The sequence below is a fragment of the Marmota monax genome, unplaced genomic scaffold (assembly GCF_021218885.2).
Source record: "Marmota monax isolate L192 unplaced genomic scaffold, Marmota_monax_Labrador192_F-V1.1 WCK01_AAM20220418_F8-fsc00188, whole genome shotgun sequence".
Classification (NCBI taxonomy): Eukaryota; Metazoa; Chordata; class Mammalia; order Rodentia; family Sciuridae; genus Marmota; species Marmota monax.
The window spans coordinates 3216756-3240941 of NW_026692655.1; the positions used below are offsets into that span (position 1 = coordinate 3216756).

General features: G+C 43.1%; 1 protein-coding gene across 1 annotated transcript in view; it reads left to right on the top strand.

Annotated features, from left to right (window-relative positions):
* The window catches only part of Fat2 (FAT atypical cadherin 2), an 88431-nt gene that overhangs the window by 23163 nt on the left and 41082 nt on the right, over window positions 1–24186 (top strand). Inside the window, exons 3-10 of the mRNA XM_046446406.2 lie at window positions 3181–3495; window positions 8894–8952; window positions 10585–10896; window positions 11771–11981; window positions 14014–14153; window positions 14762–15043; window positions 16094–16304; window positions 19153–23211. Coding sequence (XP_046302362.1) covers window positions 3181–3495; window positions 8894–8952; window positions 10585–10896; window positions 11771–11981; window positions 14014–14153; window positions 14762–15043; window positions 16094–16304; window positions 19153–23211 — 5589 coding nt within the window. The remainder of the gene's footprint in view (window positions 1–3180; window positions 3496–8893; window positions 8953–10584; window positions 10897–11770; window positions 11982–14013; window positions 14154–14761; window positions 15044–16093; window positions 16305–19152; window positions 23212–24186) is intronic.

The following is a 24186-nucleotide window of genomic DNA, read 5'->3' on the forward strand; positions in this document are numbered from 1 at the left end:
TTCTATAATTTTGCTCTTTGAATTGTGCTGCTATGAACATTGGTGTGACTGTATTGCTCTAGTATGCTGATTTTAGATTTTTTGGAGGAATACTGAGGAGCTGGATAACTGGGTCATACAGTAGATCTGTTTCTATTTTTGAGGAATCTCCATACTGCTTTTCAGAGTGGTTGTACTAACTTGCAGGCCCCACCAACAATGTATGAGTGTACCTTTCCCCCTACACCTTTGCCAGTACTTATTGTTGTGTTCTTGATAATTGCCATTCTGACCAAAGTGAGATTCAATCTTAGTGGTTTTGATTTGCATTTCCCTAATTGCTAGAGAGGTTGAACATTTTTTCATGTATTTGTTCATCTTTTGTGTTTCTTCTTTTGAAAAATGTGTTTAGTTCTTTTGTCCACTTATTTATTGCGTTATTTGTTTTTTGGGCTTTGAGTTTTCTGAGTTCTTTATAAATTCTGGATATTGATCAGAGGAATGCCGCAGTCCGGCTGCAGCAAAATAACCGGGGGGGGGGGGGGGGTGACGAATAACTTGTGTACATTGATACAGCAGGAGTAGGAGCCGTTTATTGCAGGACAGGAGCAGTATTTATACATTCCACACAGCTTATCTAATTAGCATAAACTAGATACATCAGTCAACCAATAAGGAATCTCCACACTTAATGGCTCGCTTTTGTTACTTCTCAAACCACTCCCTCTGGCATTTTGCCAGGCACCATCCAGACTTGTTTACGAACTCTAACATTCCCCTGGCAAAATGCCAGGTGTTATTTTGACTTGTTTACAGACTCTAACAGAGGAACAGCTGGAAGTGATTTTGCCCATTCCATAGGTTCTCTCTTCATGATCTTAATCATTTCCTTTGCTGTGAAGAAGCTTTGACATTTGATGATATCCCACTTATTGATTGTTCGTTTTTATTTCTTGGGCTGTAGAGGTCTTTTGAGGAAGTTGTTGCTCTCACCTTTATGATGACCCTATGTTTTCTTCTAACTTTTGCAAGGTTTCTGGTCTTATTCCTAAGTCTTTGTTCCACTTTTATTTGACTTTGGTGCAGGGTGAGAGATAGGGATCGAATTTCATTCTTCTACATATGGATTTCCAGTTTTTCCAGCACTACTTGTTAAAAAGCTATCTTTTCTCCAACACAAATTTTTGGTACCTTTGTCAAGTATCAGATGACTACAAGTATGTGGGTTTATCTCTGTCTCCTATTCTATTCCATTGGTCTTCATGTCTGTTTTGGTGCCAATATCATGCCATTTTTTGTTACTATAGCTCTATAGTATAATTTGAGATCAGGTGTTGTGATGTCTCCTGCATTACTCTTCTTGTTCAGAATTGCGTTGACTATTCTGGGTCTCTTATTCTTCCAAATGAATTTTAGGACCATTTTCCCCTAGTTTTGTGATGAATGTCATTGGTATTTTGTTGGGGATTGCATTGAATCTATGTATTGCTCTTGGTAGTGTGACCATTTCGACAATATTAATTCTGAACAAGATTATCTATCCATGAACATGGGAGTCTTTTCATCTTCTAGGGTCTTCTTCAGCTTCTTTCTTCAGTGTTCCATAGTTCCCGTTGTACAAATACCATCTTTATTAACAACTTCATCTATACACTGATTTTTTCCCTCTTTGTATCTGATATATTTTCACTATTTAATTGTATCTGATATATTTTCACTATGTAATTATTACAAAACAATACACTACTTCTGAAATTTACATTTTTATATAATGTCACCTCAGGACATCTTATTTTTCTAGTACATATAAATGTTTTTCATCCATTTTTATTTGGTGCATATTACTTTATCACATAGGTCTAACAACCTTATTTATGTTCTTTTACTCATATATATTAGTGTCTTTAGGAAAAACTGTTTTATTTATTATTTATTTATTTTTGTGGTCCTGGGGATTGATCTCAGGGCCTCGTGCATGCTAGGCGAACACTACCACTGACCTACATCCCTAGTCCCTAGGAAAAACTCTTAAAAATGAAATCAGTGGGTCAAAGGATAATGCATATAGTGCTGGGGATCAGAGTCCAGGGCCTTCTTACACATGACTAACAGCTGCTCTACCACTGAACCCCAGACCAATAATATATATTTTCCATGGCAATAGTTATTTCCAAATTTCCCTCCAAAAATGTGACATCAACTTACTTATTCTTTTTTTTTTAAGTTTTGTAGAAAATAAGTGCAGTTTAGCAAGTACATACTGAGCACCAACTACTAAGAGGGACCTTGAAGAGATCCTAGGTGAATGAGGAAGCTGGCTGCCCTCAAGGAATTTACAACCTGGTGGATGATTTATTTACAATCAAAGGGCTGGCGATGAGGTCGAAAGGGCTTTAGATGGTCAGTGCCAGACCAAGATCCTTCACTTCTCCCTGCATAATCTTGGTTAAGCCAGGCTCCCTCTCTGGGCCTCAGGTTCCCATCTGCCATTGCTGGTGTGCTCTGCTCTGTTCTGAGCACAGGCCCTGCCAGTTGAGTGTGATCTATGAGAACTTAGGGTGCAAGTTTCTTTTTCTCACTATTGGACCTTCAAGTTCTAAAACAGAGCTGGCCCATAGTAAGCAATTTGTGGAGTGAGTGAGCTAAAGAATGGAGGTAAGCCCCCAAATTCATGAAGATGATGGAGAAGGAAATAGAAATGTATTCATAAAATGCCTAATCCTTATATTGATGATCTATCAGGACTTAAAGAGTGAAGAAAACAGTCAAATGACAGTTACTGTTAGTTGGGAAAGGTTGAGGTTGGAGGATTACGTGTTGGAGCTCAGTTGGGGCAACTTAGGAAGACCCCATCTCTTAAAAAAAAAAAAAGGATTGCCCTAAGAAATGTAAAATACATCAATCGCACTTGGGTTGAAGTAGTTAGGAGAAAATGGATAAGCTACCACTACCTCCTTAAACCCTATACAGGCCCATATGCCAGATTTGAGAGCCTCTTTCAGCAAAAAATGGTTCTGGGAGGTTCCATAATTCCCCATGTTCAACTCAACATCTCCCATGTCTACTTGGCAACCATTCTCTCTTTTTGTGGAATACTTATCCTATCCTTTCCACAGTAAAGATCAGGGATTGGGTATCGTAATTTCTAAAGATATTTTGAGCTCTAAAGAATTTTGGGTTTGGTGATTTACCTGTCCCCAGGAATGATTCAGACGCTGATGCCCCTGGATCGGGAATTTGTGCCCTACTACTGGTTGACAGTACTGGCTGTGGACAGGGGTTCTATACCTCTCTCTTCTGTCACTGAAGTCTACATTGAGGTCACAGATGTCAATGACAACCCACCCCGGATGTCCAGACCTGTGTTCTACCCCTCCATCCAGGAGGATGCTCCCTTGGGCACCTCTGTGCTTCAACTGGATGCCTGGGACTCAGACTCCAGCTCAAAAGGGAAGCTAACCTTCAACATCACTAGTGGGAATCACATGGGATCCTTCATTATTCACCCATTCACAGGTAAGGACCCAAAAATATAGATAAATAGGGATCTGTGCAATGAAGTTTCTCAAAATGTGGTACCCAAGCATCATCGCATCACCTGTAAAGTGGTTGAAAATTCAAATCCTCACCCCAGACCTCCTGAATCAGGATTCTGAGAGAGGGTCTAGAAAATCTGTGTTTTAATAAGAAATTCAGGGATTCTAATGGGTGCTAAAGCCTGAGACACTTTTCTACTAAGTCCATCTCCACAGGAAAAGGAGAAGAATCTACCGTCAGCTTTCTTGCCTTGGGATCCAGCAACATCTGGGGCTATTTCAGATCTCCAAATGCTCCCATGCTGATCCCTCCTGGAGTCACAAGCATCAGACAGAGAGCCATCTTTAACCTTAGTTCCAGACTGATCCCAACTTCACCCACACAGTGGCAATAGGGATCCACTTAGAACTCTCTCTAGCAACTGTCCTTGGTCCAAGAACATGTGGAGAAAGGATGGTGGATGGGTTAAAGGAATGCAGCAGTCACCAATTGGCAGCAGGGTGTTTTGTCGGACTGGCACAAGTTTTTTTTGGAGTAATAATACTTTTATTCATTATTGGTAGAATGCAAGCAGGTAAAATTTTGTCATAGATCAGTACCTTTTAAAATTAGAATGAAGCATACAATTTGACCTAGTAATTTTATGTGTTGATGAGTGTGTGTGTGTGTGTGTGTGTGCATATATATTTATTTCACATATATATTTCTATATAATATATTCATAAATATATAAAATGACTTATTTGGCACAAGCTTTAAACAATGATTTTTTTCCCAACATTTTAAAATTGGCAGATTCCACAAAGCATTTCAGATTTGTGATTTTTCTTCAAAAATGGGAAGGTCTGGCCACACTATCTCCATCTTTCCATAGGGCCACACTATACCAGAGACTGGCAGCAGCTTCCTGAGCAGACCAAGCTTATGTCCTCTGGTCCTCATGGTCCCTGTGGTCCCCATCGTCCCCTATGGTCTTTTTCTCAGTCTACATTTACACCTGCCTAGCTCCCACTGGCACTGGAGTTTGAGAACCACTTTCCAGTGCTGGCGGGGGGGGGGGACTTCTCTAAGGCCACACCTTCCTCTCAGAAGATGAACAACAGCACTGTTGTAGAGAAGGCTGACATTTTTCTCCTCTGAACACAACATTCCATTCTACAACCGTTTACCATTGTCCTAGAAGGACAGAACCCTGGTAGGACTGGAGTAAGGTCTGCCGCGCAACCAGCATGCTAGCTTCATACTAGAGGTCCTAAGCATAGAAGTTAACTAGTGAGATCAAAATAAAGACACATAAACTCAATTTACCTTTTTCTTGACCAGTTCAGAGATGGCCCTTCCTGGCTCCTGCCTTGAGGCACCTGGTGGGGTAGCGAGGTTTACACAAGAGATGAGCAGGAGAGAGGAAGGAGCACATCAGAGAGTAGCCTTTTATTGGGGAACAAGAAATTCAGGGGAAAATTCCATCCAATGAAGGTCGAGGGGGACAGCATTCCAAGGTCAGGGTCAGTGATTGGTCTCAGGGTCAGTGGTCAGTCACACCCCCACACAGACGGGCTCTTGCACCTAAAAAGGGTGGGGATAAGTTCTGACACAGCTTGGCCGGAACACCTCACACCCAGTCAGGGAGATGCCCGATCACGTGTGAGAACGGCTTCCCACAGTAAGGGAAGAGGGAGAATGCTAGTGGGCTTTGCCTTGACCTTAAGACCAAGGAGGTTCTGGGAGGGAGTTCTGGGGCAGACAGTGAGTGAGTAATACAAGTGTCTATTTTCCCCAGGGACATCTGTTGGGTGCCTTTCCTATTAACCTCTGAGCTCAGGGTATGGAGTAGTCAACCCAGGAGGAGGATGCTTTTCTAGTGGAGAACAGGCTTAAGCGGGTTTTCTACCTGGGCCCACCCTGTCCCTCCCTTTTTAGAAGAGCTAAGAGATCTCTCACCCGAGGCATTAACTTCTCAACTTCTCCCAAATCCCTGTTCTGTTTACTATCAACAGTTCCCTGACAGCAGTTCTGGCAGAATGCCCTAGAAGGCAGAGATGTTCTTAGTTTTCCTGCAGTTGAGGAGAAGAAATCTTTATTAGCATGAACTTTTTAAAAGTAAAAGAATGTATCCGCCATGATTCCAGCCTACCATCCTCATCTTCACCATCGCATTCCCCATTTCCTACAGGGGTAGCTGAGATGCTTGTTTTGTGCTTTTAAGAGAAAAGTCAGAGTTTGCCATGACCCATGGACTCTCATGCCTGACCCAGCCCTGCTGACCCCTCTGGCTTCACCTTGCCCTATCATGCTGCTGTTCTCTGGGTTCCAGTCACATGGCTGCTTCAGTCCATGGCTGCTCCTCACCCAGAGAGGATTTTCCTGATACCATAATACACTTCCTGGCACCATTTGCTCCCTTTCATAACATGTATCATACAGCCCATTATGTTCATCTGTATGTTCACTCCATGAATTATCCTTGCCCACTAGACTTCAAAGGTTCCCCAGAAAAAGGACCTTTACTATTTTTGCCTATCACAATATAATTAGTATATGGCATATAGTAGAAGCTCAGCAAATAATTGTTACATGGATGAACGAATTTCTTGGCTTTATTCACAATCTTTGGTTAAACCCAAGATACATTCATTTACTCAGCAAATGTTTAAAGGTACCTGCCCTGGTGAGGCCTTTAAATGATGTGCAGTGGAGAGATGTGAAAAAATAAAACATGGTTTCAGGCTTTGGGAAATTCAGTCCATCAGGAGCATGAATATTTAGATGGAAGGAGTACAGAACCAGTGCAAAAGAACACAGCTTTGTAAAATATGAGTAGGTGTGGTGCCCTAGCTGCTCAGAGGAGGAAGAAGATGATCCGGTCTGTGTAGTGGGTCTGCAGCTGCTTTTTGGAATAGGGTGAATATAGGAAGTTGAAGGTTGGGGAGGATTTTTACAGACAGCAGTCAGGGAGGGGACACGGACAAGGAGAAGGACATGGACAACATCCAGGAGAGACAAAGACCAGGATCTCATTGAAGATACAGCAAGCAGGTCAATTTTCAAAAGGCATATCCCAGTTCCTCTACTTATAAACGGTGGTATCTTGGGAAAGTTACTCTTCTGCTTACATTAGTCCATTTTGTGTTGCTGTAACTGAGTACCACACATTAGATAATTGATAAGGATTACAGGTTGATTTACTGCACAGATCTGGAAGCTGGAAACTCTAAGAGCATGGTGCTGGCATGGGGTAGGGGGCCTTCTTGCTGCATTATAACATGGCAGAAGGCGTCATATGGTAAGACAGAACAAGTGTGCTAGTGTGAGTGTCTTCTCCTCTTTTGATAAAGCCACTAATGCCATACTGGGGACCTTACCACCCCCAACTCATCTAAACCTAATTTGCTTCCAAAGCCCCCACCTAAAAATACCATTAAGATATGAACGTGAGGATTCAGTTGCCAACCCACGAACTTTTGGAGGACACGTTCAAGCCATAGTGCCTGACTTCTCACCAGTAACATGGAGATGGTAGCAGCTCCCTCCTGGACAATTGTGAGCATTAAATAAGATAATAGGTAGAAAAATAGAAAGATGAGAAGAAAGTCTGGGCCTGTGAGAGCTCAGTGAACACTTGTGCTGGGGGAGGCCGGGGGAGGGAAGAACAGGGAGATGACGATGAAAAGGTAGTTGGGGAAAGAATTGCACCGCGGTGGGTCAAGATGAAAGGGGATCAGGAGTCTATCTGAGGAGAGTCAACAGCTGTTAGAAAAAGATTGGATGAGGGAAGGGAGGAAGGGAAGGGTTAAGGAAGGGTCTTTGTTTGGAGGGGAAAATGGTTAAGAGATAAATCGGTCGAGTGACACTAAGTGCCAGGAGAGTTGAGGGGCATTCCACACACCTCCTTAGTGGGTCCTCGGGAGCCCTGTGTGGAAGGCTCTGATGTCCCCTCATTCTATATGGGCAATCCCTGGGAATTTGGACATGTGTCAGAGAATCTGTCATTTGTCAGAGAAGGGGTTCAAGGTAATAAGGAGTAAGAGCTCAGGAGCCCAGGGAGCAGTGATTCCAGGAACGCAAGCCCTTATGAGGTAGGGGGAAGCAGTGGTGAGAGAAAGATAAAAAGATAAAAGAAAGAAAAAAGAAGATACCGAGAGAGGAAGGGAGAAAGCAAGGGAGGGAAGGGAGAGGAATGGAGAGAGGAAGACAGTGAGGACGAGAGCCCGAGATTCAGAAGACAGATAGAGAGAGAAGGGAGAAAGGAAGAGAGGGGAGGGAGAAGGGAAGAAGGAGACCAGAGGGCTCACCCTGAGACCCAGTACCCCTCACACTCTTCCTTGGGGCGGGAGTGTCCCAGAGTCCAAGCTTTTCTTTATCCAGCCCCTCAGCTTAGGCATGAACTGAATAGGTGACAGGGACGGCACACACCAGTCACAGAGGAATGTTATGCCCTGTTTCCACTCATCTTCCTTCTGTCTGGAAGGGCGCCTGGACATGGGGCTTTCCAGGGCATCTTCCTTGACCCCTCCCATGCCTGCCGTCAGGGAAGAAGAAGCTGGGACGACACATGTTCTGCTCCAAGAGGGGATCACATGCTCCTGACAGAGACACACCTCCTCACACCAAGCTCTTCTCTTTCACTGGAGGCTCCACCCCAAGGCGGAATCCCCTTTGCCTTCATTGCACCCCACACAGAACCTCCATTCTCTTTACTGAGCGTCCAGCAAGAGCGGACTCTCGCTTCCCTTATCTTCATGACTTCATGACGCTTAAACAAAATCAATGAACTTACGGACAGTTTTCTGATGGTTCACTGATGGCTACCAATAGCTTTGTTTCTCTTTAGAGGACATTTTTCATACTCAACCATGACCTCTTAGGCTGAGGGCTTAGGATGACATTAATAACAATAACCTCAACTTCTGAGGTTTCCAAATCTTGCAAAAGAACTGGCTTCTACTCTCCCTTGTTTCCTCAGATTAGAGTCATTAGGTTAGAGTCTGTCAGGAACAAGGGATTTCCATCCAGCTCAGTTCTTTCTGAGAGGATGGGCATCTGAACAGGTGAGTATTTGAGTGGGGCAGGCATCTGATTGGGTGAATATCTGAGGGGGCAGGCATTTGATTGGACAGGGTGATGATGCTGTGAGGTTGCTGAGTTTTTGACCCATCACCCCAAGCAAATGTAGGTGGGAACTTCAGCTAGCACATTATCACTGTTGTTCTCTTTTACCCCCTCACTTTCCCTTCCCTTCCCCTTAATATACTTGCTCTCCAAAGACTGGAAGAATTCCCATCTGATAATTCTCATCGAGTATCATCCTGAACTCATCTCAGTGCAGTGGCTCTGGGAGCCCTTTGCTCACGTCTGCCTCCTACCATTTCTCCCGCAGGTCTCCTGTCCACCGCCAAGCAGCTGGACCGAGAGAACAAGGATGAACACGTTCTGGAGGTGGGTCATCCAAGAAAAGTGGCACAGGGCTAATCACACACACATACCCCTGGGATAAGAAGCAGGTTTACTGTTAGGAGCCTGACAAGGTTGTTCTGCACAGAGGAAGGGACAGCAGCAGCAACTGCCCCTTGAATGTTACCTTTTATAGGCTAAAATCATGGCCTCGCGCTAGGGGCGGGTTTAGTCCTGATTTTGTGGAAGGCAAGTTTGTTTCTTGGGTACAGAGACAGAAAGGAGAACAGGGAAACCGGCGTGTCCCTTTATTTTCTCAAGGTAATAACAGGGAAACCAGCACGTCCCCATCTCAGGGGTCAGTAAGTTGTCTCTTATCTCTTGATAAGAACAGGGAGAGATCGGCCAGTCTCCAGGCTGGTAGGTTTTATCTCGGGCTAGTTTCTATTTCTTGGGAATAACAACAGTATTCATAAAGTGGGGGTGGGGGAAAAGGAAGCCTGCTACAATTATGCCAACAAGTAATAGTGGTGAACCTGGTCACTGAATTTGTAGTGATTTATGGGGCCATGGCAGACCTTGGAGTTGTATACATGTCTCTGGTATTGTGACTGAGGAGAGTTCTAGGCTCAGGGAAGGGGACAGACTTGAACTGAGCCTTGTTGTGGTTAGTGATAAAGATTGTTGGGTCTTTGTTGCTCATCAGCACTGACAAGGGAGGTCATGTCCTTAATAATGTCTGAAGTAAGTGTGGGAAGGAGGAGCAGTATACATGTGCTATGTGCTTCTCAGGTCTGGTTTCTAGTGCAGCCCTCTGTTCCAGAAAGAGACTCACCCAAGGTCAAGCACTAGGTTAGTGGAAGAATCTAGAATGCATATATATGTTTTTATATATATATATATATTTGTCATATGTATATATATTTGTCATATGTATATATATTTGTCATATGTATATATATTTGACATATATGTATATATTTGTCTTCTATGTTCACAGACTGCACAGAAATGAGTATTACTAGTAACAGCTAAATGGTCTTCTAGAGTTTCTAGGGACTGACAAATTTGCCTTTAAAAATTTAAAGTATTTTAAAAATCTGGAATCACTGTGAGTGGTAATGTCCTATCTCATGCTGTGTTCTTAGGGCTTATATGCATGGAATGATTTGCCCCTATACAAAGTAGCTTCTGAGTCTGAAATTGCTTTAGTGTCTTTTCTCTCATTCTGAATTTCATTTCGTGTGTCGGGTTATGTGTCTGACTCAAGAGGTTCCACCCATTCCTGCATAAACATATTCTAACCTCAAGTAGCTCAAAGGAGCATGAACTACTGTAAAATACAAACAAATAAAAAGTAGATAGTCTTTTTGGAATGGCCCATGGGCCTTTCTGGGTGAAGAGCACCAGCTTTGGTTTAGACACTTTGATCTTGACTTCTTCCACTTCTCTCTGGTTCCTTTCTCTGTTCTCGCTGGTTTTCCTGTGGACAAAGTTACTAGAGAGCTGAATTCCGAGAAAGTGAGGTTATGGTAATAAAAATAACAAGCATATACCAAAGAACAAACTAATATTAAACAGACTGTCAGAGCAGTGGTCATGTTGTGCTGGGTGGTGGTACATATGCACCACTCTGTATTTCTCAGTCCAGGTCCTCATGCTCAATTCTGTCTGCAGGTGACAGTGCTGGACAATGGGGAGCCCTCCCTGAAGTCCACCTCCAGGGTGGTGGTGTGCATCTTGGACGTCAATGACAATCCACCTGTATTCTCCCACAAGCTCTTCAATGTTCGTCTTCCAGAGAGGCTCAGCCCAGTGTCCCCCGGGCCTGTGTACAGGCTGGTGGCTTCAGACTCAGATGAGGGTCTCAATGGCCGGGTCACCTATAGCATTGAGGAGACCGATGAGGAGGGTTTCAGCATTGACCCAGTCACCGGTGTCGTGTCATCCAGTAGCACCTTTACGGCCGGAGAATATAATATCCTAACGGTGAGCAAATAGAGAGAGGTCACAGAGGAGGGAGTCGCAGAGTTGGCTGGGATTTTTTCTGTGAGGACACAGGGGGAGGGAAGCAGCTGGTAGCATGATGGAAATGGAAGCTGGGAGTCTTGACTCCAACCAATTCTGGATCTTTCTCTGTGCACAGAGAGAGACTGGGAAACCCTATCTGTTCTTTTAGATAAGGATTTATTGAGATTAACAAAGGCTCTGAAATCAAGATGTGCATGGGTATTGATCCTAGCATCTGTGTGATCTTGAACGGGTCATTTAACTCTTTTGAGCCTTTGTTTCATCACCTGTCAACTGGGAATAAGAACATTATTCTTGCAGGAAGACAATGTACCAAATGGGTAGGTCTTGGGTCATCATGTCAGATGGCCTGAATTCAAGAATCAGACTTCTTGCTAGCCAGGCACATAATTTGGTGGGTGAATTCAACCATCCTGAGCTCCAGTTTCCTCCTGCAGAAGGAAAATGATAATAGAACCTCTCCTTGGCCTACCATGAAGATTAAATAAGACATTGCACACAAAACTCTCAGAGCAAGGTCTGATAGTAGGAAGAGCCTAATAAAGTCTAGCTTTCTGTTTACAGTTGTTGGGAATGGTAAAGGGCATATATATGCAAAGTTCAGTTTATGAACTAGCACACAGTAAACCTTCGCTCAATGGTGGCTTTTATTATTTTTCACTAACCAAGAGGTTCTAGACCACAAATTATGTGTTTTGTTTAACCACTGTGGTTATAACAACTAACACAATGCCTGTGTATCGTGATCCCTCAAGAATGTGTCAAACGAATGAGTCAATGGACAATAGGTCAGCTTGGTGGTGGCTCAATTTTGGTGCTGGTATCTTTATAGATCAAGGCAACCGATAGTGGGCAGCCACCACTCTCAACTAGTGTCCGGCTACACATAGAATGGATCCCCCAGCCTCGACCATCCTCCATACCAATGGCCTTTGATGAAAACCACTACAGTTTTACGGTCATGGAGACAGACCCTGTGAACCACATGGTGGGGGTCATCAGTGTAGAGGGCCGACCTGGCCTCTTCTGGTTCCACATCTCAGGTGAGTCCCAAGAAGCACCAGTCACTTCTATCTTTGTAAACCAGTTCTAGTCCTCAATGTGCAGTCCTTCTGACCTCCCTCAAGGTCATGCTCTTTGGTAGCCCCTCTTTTGGCCCTGAATGGTGATCATGCTTCTCAGGTTCTCTGGGGCAGTGAGTAGTAGCTTTAGTCAAGTTTTCTTTCCATTATAGCCATGATCTCAGGTGGAATATCTGTGATCTCACTGGTGACCCCAGACAGGGTTGGGCAGTGCTTCAGTTACTCCAGATGCCTAGGAAACCTGAGATGAATGGTGCAGAAAGACCCAGAGGCAAAAAACATGAAATACTGATAGAGATGACTTCCTGACTATGAGCCTGAGGGTAGTTATACCCTGGGGCCGTGTTCAGCATACTTGTCCAGGTTCCTCAAGACCCAGGGAAAAATGCTCATTCTTATTCTTGCTTTTGGTGCTGGAGATTGTACCCAGGGCCTCAGTCATGCTAAGCATGTATTCTGTCACTGAGCTACAGCCCTAGCCCCATGCTCCTTATCATTTTAAGAGGAACTTGAAATCATAGTGGTTTTTGTTTTGCTATGTTTTTTGATGGTGGTTGTTTTTGTTTTGGAAAAAGAAATTCATAAAGCCCTCTGAGAATCTGATGAATGCTAAGGTCTTCTTCCTAATGTTAAGGCAAGATTGCAATAAATCACTGAGTCGATCTTAAAGCAGGAGATGGACACTTTATTCGCCAGTTGGCAGTCCGGATCCACAGCTAGTGGGCCAAGGGGTAGGCTGCAAGTCTACACCCTTCGACCCCCTCCTGGGGGGTGAGTACACCTTTTATAGTCCAAAACCATATTAAAGCATAAGTGGCTGTTTTTATGATTCAAAACCATAGACAAACATTATGAGATGTAAAAATCATAAACAGAAAAGAGAGGGGGACAGTACGTCCCTAGTTGAGTACAAGTTAAAGAATGGTTACTAACATTTAGACAATCAATCAGAACAGGGTACATTCTCTAAGAAAAAATGGGAACCAAAGAGAGAACACTTTTACATTGTATAAGAATTGCCATTTTGTGTTGCCAAACATGCTCTGCTAATCAACTGTTGATGAGTACAGAGGTAGGGATTTCCCTGGGAGAAGCATTTCTTACATGATGTGGAGTCTCAGGGCAAAATGGAGTCTGTTAAAAATGTTGTATGAACACATATGCACACCCACATATGTAAATTTGCATAAAAATGTAGAGGTTTTAGAGACTCTCTGAAATTTTTACATTAAAAATCTCTTAGGAGTTTCAGCACCCACATAGGCAGGGAGTTCTGTTTTCAGCCTGGCTCAGAGATAAGCTTAAGATCTGCACTTGGCCCGATCTCTTTGACCTCCTGGTCTTACTTTCAGTTCTGATTGCCTTCTCTTTTATTTGCTTGACTTATTTTCCCATTACACATAATTTCCTTTATATAATGCATGCACCCTATAGAACAGTAAGAAAACACAAATGAATACGGGGAAGAAAATTAAAATTACCGGAAGTCCCATCAACCAGAAGATAATCCATCGTTACACTTTTGATGTGTTTCTTTATGCACACATGTGTGCATGTACACACACACGCACATATAAAGAGTTATATTAACATATCATTTACTAATATTTTAAATGTAAGAGATGGTGAATACATTTCCATATCACTAAACAGGACACATTGAAGTAGTTTCACGTCATTCTATATCTTGGATTCTTGTAGTTTATTAAATCCTCTCCTTCTTATTGAACAGAGTTATTTTCTAGGCATAAGACTATCACAGTAGTTTGCATATAGCTCTTTGGACTCTGGTGCGGATCAGTTCCAGCCTGTAATTCAGATAACATATCGTCTTGGAACAGTCTTAGAATCTCTGATTCGGGTTCTTCCTTGAACGTCCACAGTACCTTTACCACGTGCTGTAAATCTGAGGACCAGATGCCAGTTATGCTGCTGCCGCCTACGTCACTGAGGTTGTGTTGTGTGTGCTTCTTTCTCCCCACTGCCGCTCCAGGTGGGGATAAGGACATGGATTTTGACATTGAGAAGACCATGGGCAGCATCATCATCGCCAGGCCTCTTGATACTCAGAGAAAGTCAAGCTATAACTTGACTGTGGAGGTGACAGATGGGTTCCACACCATTGCCACACAGGTTAGAGGACTCAGTTGGCAGTGCCTGAGTGGAGAGGAGATGGGAGGTGGTCTTGGTTGGAATGAGGTTCCAGAAAGTTTTCTGTGGATGTGGTGGGACCTCGAATCTGAAAGGAAAATTCTGGGATCCAGTTTTACATAATCCACACCCTACTTCTATGATCTTGGAATAATGTTTGTTCCCACACTGGAGCTCTATATGATGAAGGGATTTGCCTAAATGAGAAGTTTTTGTTAAAGAATATCATACCATGGGTATGATGAATAATGGGCAGGTCATGGGTTTCTAGATTTCTACTCTGGATTTTTACCATAGTTTTTTTTTTTTTTTCTGTTTCATATATTGGAATTTTACATAACTTTTAATTTGAAGAAAAGGCTCGTTTATAAAATTTTTATTTTTGAAAAACCATAAGACAGCATGGTGTTCTGAAAGCCTGGTGATTTTGAGATTCCATCATTCATTCTGGAAATGTTTATCGAGTGATAATGACTCTGTGTGCCAGGTACTGTGCTAGGCATGGACGGTTCAGTGGAGATTCAGACAGACACTGTCCTTGTCCCCAGGCAGTTCACAGTCCCCCTTCTCTGTGTGTGTGTCCTCCCTAGGTCTACATTTTCATGATTGCCAACATTAACCATCACAGGCCTCAGTTTCTGGAGGCTCACTATGAGGTCAGAGTCCCCCAGGACACTCTGCCTGGGGTCGAGCTCCTCCGAGTCCAGGCTACAGATCAGGACAAGGGCAAGGGACTCATCTACACCATCCAGGGCAGCCAAGACCCGGAAAGTACCAGCCTCTTCCAGCTGGACCCCAGCAGTGGTGTCCTGGTAACCGTGGGGAAATTGGACCTGGGCTCAGGGCCCTCCCAGCATACACTGACTGTTATGGTGAGCACACTGAAGAAGCGGGTGAGGGTGTGGTTGTGAGTGGGTATGGGGGGTGGACACACTGGGAGGCATGTGGAAGCATCCTTCATCTCTGATAAACTGGATGTGCTGATGCTGTCAAGAGAATTCAAGAGAGAGAATTGGGATATTTCACAGCTGGCCAGAGGCATCTTCCATAGGGGATTCCTGGAATGAAAACAAGAGACAGGGTGGCTGGCAAGGAAATTCCTGTGGACCTTGGCTTTCTCTGGACTCACCCCAAATATCGCCCAACAAATCTTTTCCCACACCATGACTTTATGACTACCATGTGGATTGATAAAGAGTCAGAGCCAGAAGGAACTTAGCTATATCCCCTCATACCCAGGGACTGGGGATATAGCTCACTTGGTAGAGTGCTTGCCTCATGTGCACAAAGCCCTGGGTTCAATCCCCAGCATCACAAAAACAAACAAACAAAAGACCCCAAATAAAATAAGACCCTCATACCCAAAGCAAGGACCAGGGTCAGGCAAGCAGGTACAGGACCCAAAACTCTGGGTCTTGTGTGTACATTTTTATGACCTTGAGAGTGAAAGCCTCTATAAATTTTAATTTAAAAAAATTCTGTCTTCCTGTTGTGGGGGGTCAAGTTTCTTACCTGTATCATCCTCTAGGCACATTAGTGTATATTGAAGCCTCTGAAAAATCCTGCGGCAATGAAAACTGATTTGCTCCATTTAGTTCAGTGCTTCCCAAATTTACTTGACCATAGATTTTTTTTTCTGTGTATCATGTTAACAAAGAATTAAAGTTTTCAGGGGTCTTATCTGGAAAATACTGTTTCTTTGCCTATTTCTGCCTTTGTCCCAAAGTGAAATTATCCATTAAAATAGCTAAGTCTAATTATAATTATTTGTAAAAAGAAAATAGACCATAGATTGGATCAAGATTTAAAGACATATGCAGAGTTACAATTTGGTAAGGTTTCATGGGCATCCTATTTATTGACCTTAATCTCTAGCCCTGTCTCCTTCCATTCCTTTTGCTAATACCCCCTTGGGCCCACAGGTCCGAGACCAAGAGATGCCCATCAAGAGGAACTTCGTGTGGGTGACCATTCATGTGGAGGATGGAAACCTCCACCCACCACACTTCACCCAGCTCCGGTATGAGGCAAGTGTTCCTGATACCATAGTCCCTGGCACAGAGCTGCTCCAGGTCCGAGCTGAGGATGCTGACCGGGGTGCCAATGCTGTGGTCCACTACTCCCTCCTGAAAGGTGAGAGGTCTGGCCATGAGTTCAGAGGATGGCAAAAGCTGCTTTGAAAATAAAGGAAAGCACTAGAGGCATGAATTTTCAGATTAATCAAGTCACAAAATCTCCAGGCTTTGACAAATATCAGTTCTAGAACATTCCCTTGAACTATCATGACCTAAGTTATGGCATAACCAAAGATGGTAATAACAATAGTAAAAGGACTACTCAAGTTATGGGAGACTTTACATATATATGATATAAACCACCAATGACCACATATGCATAAGATGCTTTTGAAGCCCATGCAGCATTTTAAAATGCAATGACTTCATGCATGTACATTAAAAGAGATGTGTAAATACTTTAGGTATTAGGTGTATGGCAGTCTTAGGAGTAACCTCTGTTTTCTGCTAAGGCCATATAATCATTTAATGTCTGCTCCATGGTTTTCATCATCTCAAAAAACGGGAATAATATTTTTCTAGAAAGTTGTTATAAAAGATTCAAAGATACAATGTATGTTAATAAATGTCATAAACTGTAAAAGATTATATAAATGCCAGGGGTTATTATTATGATCATTGATAAGGGTCAATTATAGGTAGTTAATGTAACAAAAGTGATAATATCCAGTAGCCAACTAATTATTAATTATAATTTGTAATGGTTGATAATGTATAATTAATGACATTTAATAATAATTACCTTTAATGATAGTCAATACTTTATAGAGCTAGTTTCTTTGGAAGAACTGAGATGAACGTGGCTTACTCTCTATTCTCACGGAGCATAATGCTTGTTTATGCTCAAAAAATCAGAGCATTTTACATTTTCTGTTTTGAAGAAATATTTGCCATGTGACAGAAGTCCATTCATACCTAAAGAATATAAATTATAATGCATAGATTGTTTACTTTTTGTGATTTATTAAGTATAATCACATCTGTTATCCAATTTCACCTCACTGTCAGCCCTTCTGATGAAGAAAATGGATTTATTTTACAGATAGTTTTCAAATGTTCTTTTGAGTATAGGAGTAACTCATGTCAATTTTTGAAAATATGGAAAATACAGGAATGTATAAAGAAGAATACTGAAACATGATCACCTTCACCCAGAGATAACAATTTTGTCTATTTGTCTCTCATCTTTTTCTAGCATCTTTTTGTGGTATTGAGATCAAAACAGATATAGAATCTTGTGCCCTGATTTTTACTCTCAGTAATATAAGAAATGAGAATTAGAGTTTTGTTTACACAGTTAACTTAGCGACTTTTAAGGGAACCACTATAAACCTGGGTTTTTGACTGAGTTTGGCACCTGTATCACAGACCACCCAAACAATCAGCTGGAGAAGGGTTTCCAAGTGTGGAAGACAGGGATTGAAAGTCTTATGATGAATCTCAGCTGTTATCTTTGCCATTGATATCATAAATAAACACCCATGTGGTAAACAGAATAAGAAAGGTGGAGAGTGATAGTCCCCTGAATGTGAGCCTGTATATCTGGTGGTCAGCAAACTAACCCAGGGGCTACTCAGTCATAGCACTGAGCAGGTGATCAGGCGAGAAGAAGGTGCTTTCTTGCTGATGCCCATCAAACTTCCTGTTCCAATTGAGGACAAAGCTTGATTTGGGGACTAGAATCTCTTCAGTCTTTTCTAACTCTTTCTCTTTAAAAAAATAGTCATAAAATCTTAATTTACTTTACAATTAAATTAAAGTTTGAATTGTTTTCCATGCAAAAAACACAACTTCTTATTTTTTTAATGTTTTTATATTTTGTCCTAATTCCCATTACTTGTTATTTTTACCAAAGAAAGAGAATAGGTCTCAGACTCAGACACTTGAGCAAGGAATACATTTTATTCAAGTTTTTATAAGATTGTTTTCATTGTCTATTTTTATTGTATCCTCGATTTATGACAAAGGATAATTTTTTAAAGGTAGCAGCATACAGTTGCCTTTTAAAAATATTTAACAATTTATGAATGCATCAACTCAAAGGAAAATATTCATTAAATAATATTATAAAATAATACAGGCAGTGGTTGGATGTTTAAAAAAATATAAAGATGATGTGAGAAAGCTTGAAGTTTAAGAAATAAGATGTGGTAGGAGGTCACTGGTACAACAGTATCAAGATCCAGGTTATCTGTCCAATCCCTTAGAACCCGACTCCTCACCCAATCCTTAGCCAGGACTTTCCTACTAGAGACCATAAAGGGAATGGACAAGGTGATTTTTAAAGTCCCTATCAGTTCTGACTTCATATTTATAGTTTCACATTTTAGGTATTCAGCCATAACTATTAGAAGTTGTGTGAAGAATGGTTTAAGGTGCTCTACAATATAATTGAAGCTTTTCCTACAAAAGGCACCACTGAAATTCAGGGTGAAGTGTTGAAGTGTGCTTTGTAAAGTGTGAGTCTCCTTTCTTGGCTTCAAAGACCTATTACAACTTTGGTTTGTAGATTAAGTTGTCTCTCAGAGAATTAGTGATAACTGAAGCACCATTTATGAAGTTCCTACTATGTGCGCCACCTTAGGGATTGAATAAAGTTATTATTTACCCTATACACTACATCACACTAAATCCAGGGTGGCACAGGATGCGGATTTTGCTCTAAGTTTTGGGCAATAGTCTTTTTGTTCTTAATATTTTTTTAGTTGTAGATGGACACAATATCTTTATTTTATTCATTTATTTTTATGTGGTGCTGAGGATCAAACCCAGGGCCTCATGCATACGAGGCAAGTACTCTACCTCTGAGCCATAGCCCAACCCCTGTAACAGTCTCTTTACTGATCTAGAACCCTACTTCATTTCTCTTGAAAATATGGTAAACTTAGTTTTGTCTTGCATTTCAGGTAACAGTGAGGGTTTCTTCAACATCAATACCCTACTAGGCATCATTACCGTAGCCCAGAAACTTGATCGAGCAAATCATACCCGGCATACTTTGACAGTGAAGGCAGAAGATCAAGGCTCCCCACGTTGGCATGACCTGGCTACAGTGATCATTCATGTGTACCCCTCAGACAGCAGTGCACCCATCTTTTCAAAATCTGAGTACTTTGTGGAGATCCCAGAGTCTATCCCTATTGGCTCCCCAATTATCCTTGTCTCTGCTACTAGCTCCTCTGAAGTTACCTATGAGTTAAGAGAGGGAAACAAAGATGGCGTCTTCTCTATGAACTCATATTCTGGCCTCATTTCCATCCAGAAGAAGTTAGACCATGAGAAAATCTCCTCTTACCAGCTGAAAATCCGAGGCAGCAACATGGCAGGCGCATTCACTGATGTCGTGGTACTTGCTTACATAATTGATGACAATGACAACGCTCCCACGTTCTTGAAGTCAACGTTTGTGGGCCAAATTAGCGAAGCAGCTCCATTGCACAGCATGATCATGGATGAAGACAACAGCCCCTTTGTGATTCATGCCTCTGACTTCGACAAGGAAGCGAATTCCTTGTTGGTGTATAAAATTTTAGAGCCAGAGGCCTTGAAGTTTTTCAGAATCGATCCCAGCATGGGCACCCTAACCATTGCATCAGAGATGGATTACGAGAGTATGCCTTCTTTCCAGTTCAGTGTCTACGTCCATGACCAAGGGAGCCCCATCTTATTTGCACCCAGGCCTGCGAGGGTCATCATCAATGTCAGAGATGTGAACGACTCTCCTCCCAGGTTTGCAGAGCAGATATATGAAGTGGCGATTGTGGAACCCATCCATCCAGGAATGGAGCTCCTTGTGGTGAGGGCCAGTGACCAAGATTCGGAAGTCAATTATAGCATCAAGACGGGCAATGCTGATGAAGCCGTTGCCATTCATCCTGTCACTGGCCGCATATCTGTGCTGAATCCTGCTGTCCTGGGGCTCTCTCGGAAGCTCACCATTAGGGCTTCTGATGGCTTGTATCAAGATACTGCCCTGGTAAAAATTTCTTTGACCCAAGTCCTTGACAAAAGTTTACAGTTTGATCAGGATGTCTATAGGGCCAGAGTGAAGGAGAACCTGCAGGACAGAAAGTCCCTGGTGATTTTCAATGTCCAGGGCAATCATTTGAATGACACCTTGTCCTACTTTCTCTTGAATGGCACCGATCTGTTTCATATGGTTAAGTCAGCAGGTGTGCTGCAAACAAGAGGAGTGGCATTTGACCGAGAGCAGCAGGACACTCACGAGGTGGCAGTGGAAGTAAGGGACAATCGGATCCCTCCGCGAGTGGCTCAGGCTCTAGTCAGAGTCTCTGTTGAAGACGTCAATGACAATCCTCCTGAATTTAAGCATCTGCCCTATTACACAATCATCCAAGATGGCACAGAGCCAGGGGATGTCCTCTTTCAGGTATCTGCCACTGATGAGGACTTGGGGGCAAATGGGAAAGTCACATATGCATTTGCAGAAGATTATACCTATTTCCGAATTGACCCCTATGTTGGAGACATCTCGCTCAAGAAGCCCTTCGATTATCAAGCTTTAAATAAGTATCGCCTCAAAGTCATTGCCCGGGATGGAGGAACCCCATCCCTACAGACTGAGGAAGAGGTTCTTGTCACTGTGAGAAATAAATCCAACCCACTATTTCAGAGTCCTTACTACAAAATCAAAGTACCTGAAAATATCACACTGTATACCCCAATTCTCCATACCCAAGCCCGGAGTCCAGAGGGACTCAGGCTTATCTACAACATTGTGGAGGAAGAGCCCTTGATGCTCTTCACCACTGATTTTAAGACAGGTGTCCTCACAGTGACAGGACCTTTGGACTATGAGTCTAAGAGCAGACATGTGTTCACTGTCAGGGCCACAGACACAGCCCTGGGGTCATTTTCTGAAGCCACAGTGGAAGTCCTGGTGGAGGACATCAATGATAACCCTCCAACTTTTTCCCAATTGGTGTATACCACTTCAGTGTCAGAAGGCTTGCCTGCTCAGACCCCTGTGATCCAACTCTTGGCTTCGGATCAAGACTCAGGACAGAACCGGGATGTCTCCTATGAGATCGTGGAGGATGGCTCTGATGTTTCCAAGTTCTTCCAGATCAACGGGAGCACGGGGGAGATGTTCACAGTTCAAGAACTGGATTATGAAGCACGACAACACTTTCACGTGAAGGTCAGGGCCATGGATAGAGGAGACCCTCCACTCACTGGTGAAACCCTTGTGGTTGTCAATGTGTCTGACATCAATGACAACCCCCCAGAGTTCAGACAACCTCAGTATGAAGCCAATGTCAGTGAGTTAGCAACCTGTGGACACCTGGTTCTTAAAGTTCAAGCTCTTGACCCTGACAGTAAGGACACCTCCCATCTGGAGTATCTGATTCTTTCTGGCAATCAAGACCGGCACTTCTCCATCAACAGCTCGTCAGGCATCATTTCTACATTCAATCTTTGCAAAAAGCACCTGGACTCTTTTTACAATTTGAGAGTAGGTGCTTCTGACGGGGTCTTTCGAGCAACGGTGCCTGTGTATATAAACACTACAAATGCCAACAAGTTCAGCCCAGAATTCCAGCAGCATGTTTATGAGGCAGAGTTAGCCGAGAATGCAAGGGTTGGAACCAAGGTGATTGAGTTATTAGCCATAGACAAAGACAGTGGTCCCTATGGCACCGTAGACTACACTATCATTAATAAACTAGCGGATGAAAAGTTCTCCATAAACCCCAGTGGCCAGATCACCACTCTGCAGAAACTGGATCGAGAAAATTCAACAGAAAGAGTCATCGCTATTAAGGTGATGGCCCGCGATGGAGGAGGAAGAGTGGCCTTCTGCACTGTGAAGATCATCCTCACAGATGAAAATGACAACCCTCCACAGTTCAAAGCATCCGGGTACACCCTGTCCATCCCATCTAACGTCAGTAAAGACTCCCCCGTTATCCAGGTGCTGGCTTACGATGCAGACGAAGGTCGGAATGCAGATGTCACCTACTCAGTGGACTCTATAGAGGACCTGGATGAAAACATCATTGAAGTCAATGCAACCACTGGTGTGGTCAAGGTGAAAGAGAGCCTGGTGGGGCTGGAAAACAGGGCTGTTGACTTCAAAATCAAAGCCCAAGATGGGGGTCCCCCTCACTGGGGCTCTCTGGTGCCAGTACGACTTCAGGTTGTTCCTAATGAAGTGTCCTTGCCCAAATTTTCTGAGCCTCTGTATACTTTCTCGGCTTCTGAAGATCTTCCAGAAGGGTCTGAAATTGGGGTTGTTAAAGCAGTGGCAGCTCAAGATCCAGTCATCTACAGTCTGGTGCAGGGCACCACACCAGAGAGCAATAAGGACGGTGTCTTCTCTCTGGACCCAGACACGGGGGTCCTAAAAGTGAGGAAGCCCATGGATCATGAGTCCACCAAATGGTACCAGATTGATCTGATGGCACATTGCCCCCATGAGGATACTGATTTGGTGTCCTTAGTCTCCGTCAACATCCAAGTGAAAGATGTCAATGACAACAGGCCTATATTTGAGGCTGATCCATATAAGGCTTTCCTTACCGAGAATATGCCGGGGGGTACCACAGTCATTCAAGTGACTGCTAATGACCAAGATACAGGGAGTGATGGCCAGGTGAGCTACAGGTTGTCCATGGAGCCTGGCAGCAACATCCATGAGCTCTTTTCCATTGACAGCGAGAGCGGCTGGATCACCACCCTCCAGGAACTTGACTGTGAGACCCGCCAGAACTACTACTTCTATGTGGTGGCCTATGACCATGGACAGACCATCCAGCTGTCCTCTCAGGCCCTGGTGGAGGTCTCCATTACAGATGAGAATGACAATGCTCCTCGATTTGCTTCTGAAGACTACAGAGGATCTGTGGTTGAGAATAGTGAACCTGGTGAGCTTGTAGTCACTCTGAAGACCCTGGATGCTGACATCTCTGAACAGAACAGACAGGTCACCTGCTACATCACAGGTAAGGACACCCGCCACCGACTGGAGGTACTGGGATTCATTGAAAAAAGTTCAGTCAGAGGTGCCCAAGATCTAGATTTAAGTTTGGGCTCCGCCATTTTTAGCAGTGTAACCTGGGGCCAATCACTCAGCCCCCTAGGACTTGGTGTGTCTGTTCTCATTCATCTCACAGGGATGCTGGGAAGACCTAACTGGGGACAGCTCAGAGAGTCCTCTATAAATTAGAAAGTACTTTATTTTAGGTGACACAAATGGAATAGAAGGCTCATATTTTAACTACTGTCAGATATCTTCCAGGGGATAGTGGGAGCCCCAACAGTAGTTGTGTGATCCATGAAAATTCTTCCAGGTGACTGTCTTTATGGAGGACAAGTTGTGGATTACAGAAAATTCTTCTTAGTCAGTTTTAGGACTTATGTCTTAGAGTGACATACAGCACTTCTCAGATTGAGCCAGCCCTGCCCCCTCATTTCACAGATGGGGAAACCAAGACCTGGGTAGACGGAGATGCTCAACCAAGGTCCTACTCTGAGTTTGTGTTAGGGCCGGAATGAAAACTTCAAACCAGACTAAAAACTGCTTTCTTCAGTGGATACCTATTGTAAACTGAATTATCCCATTTTCTATACAAAGACTAAACCAAACAGTGACCGTGAGAGTTTCTTCACTCAGAATATCCTTTTCTTCCAAGCCCCAGTGCCATGTCATCCATTCCCATAAACATGGATCTTTTTGCTCTTTCAGCTATGCTCTGGCGAGTTAATGAGGCTCAACTTCCAACCAAGAGCCATAGACTCCTGGAGACAGACAGAATGTGAGCTGTTTGAAGTAGCTTAGAAAAATAAAATCTATCATCTTATAACATCAGGCACTTAAAAATGCAAGAGTCTTAAAATCATTGAATAAGAGAATAGTAAATGTCAATGAATAGTCAACTCTTGAAGCAGCTGAACCTTGGAACTCTGGAATTTTAGGA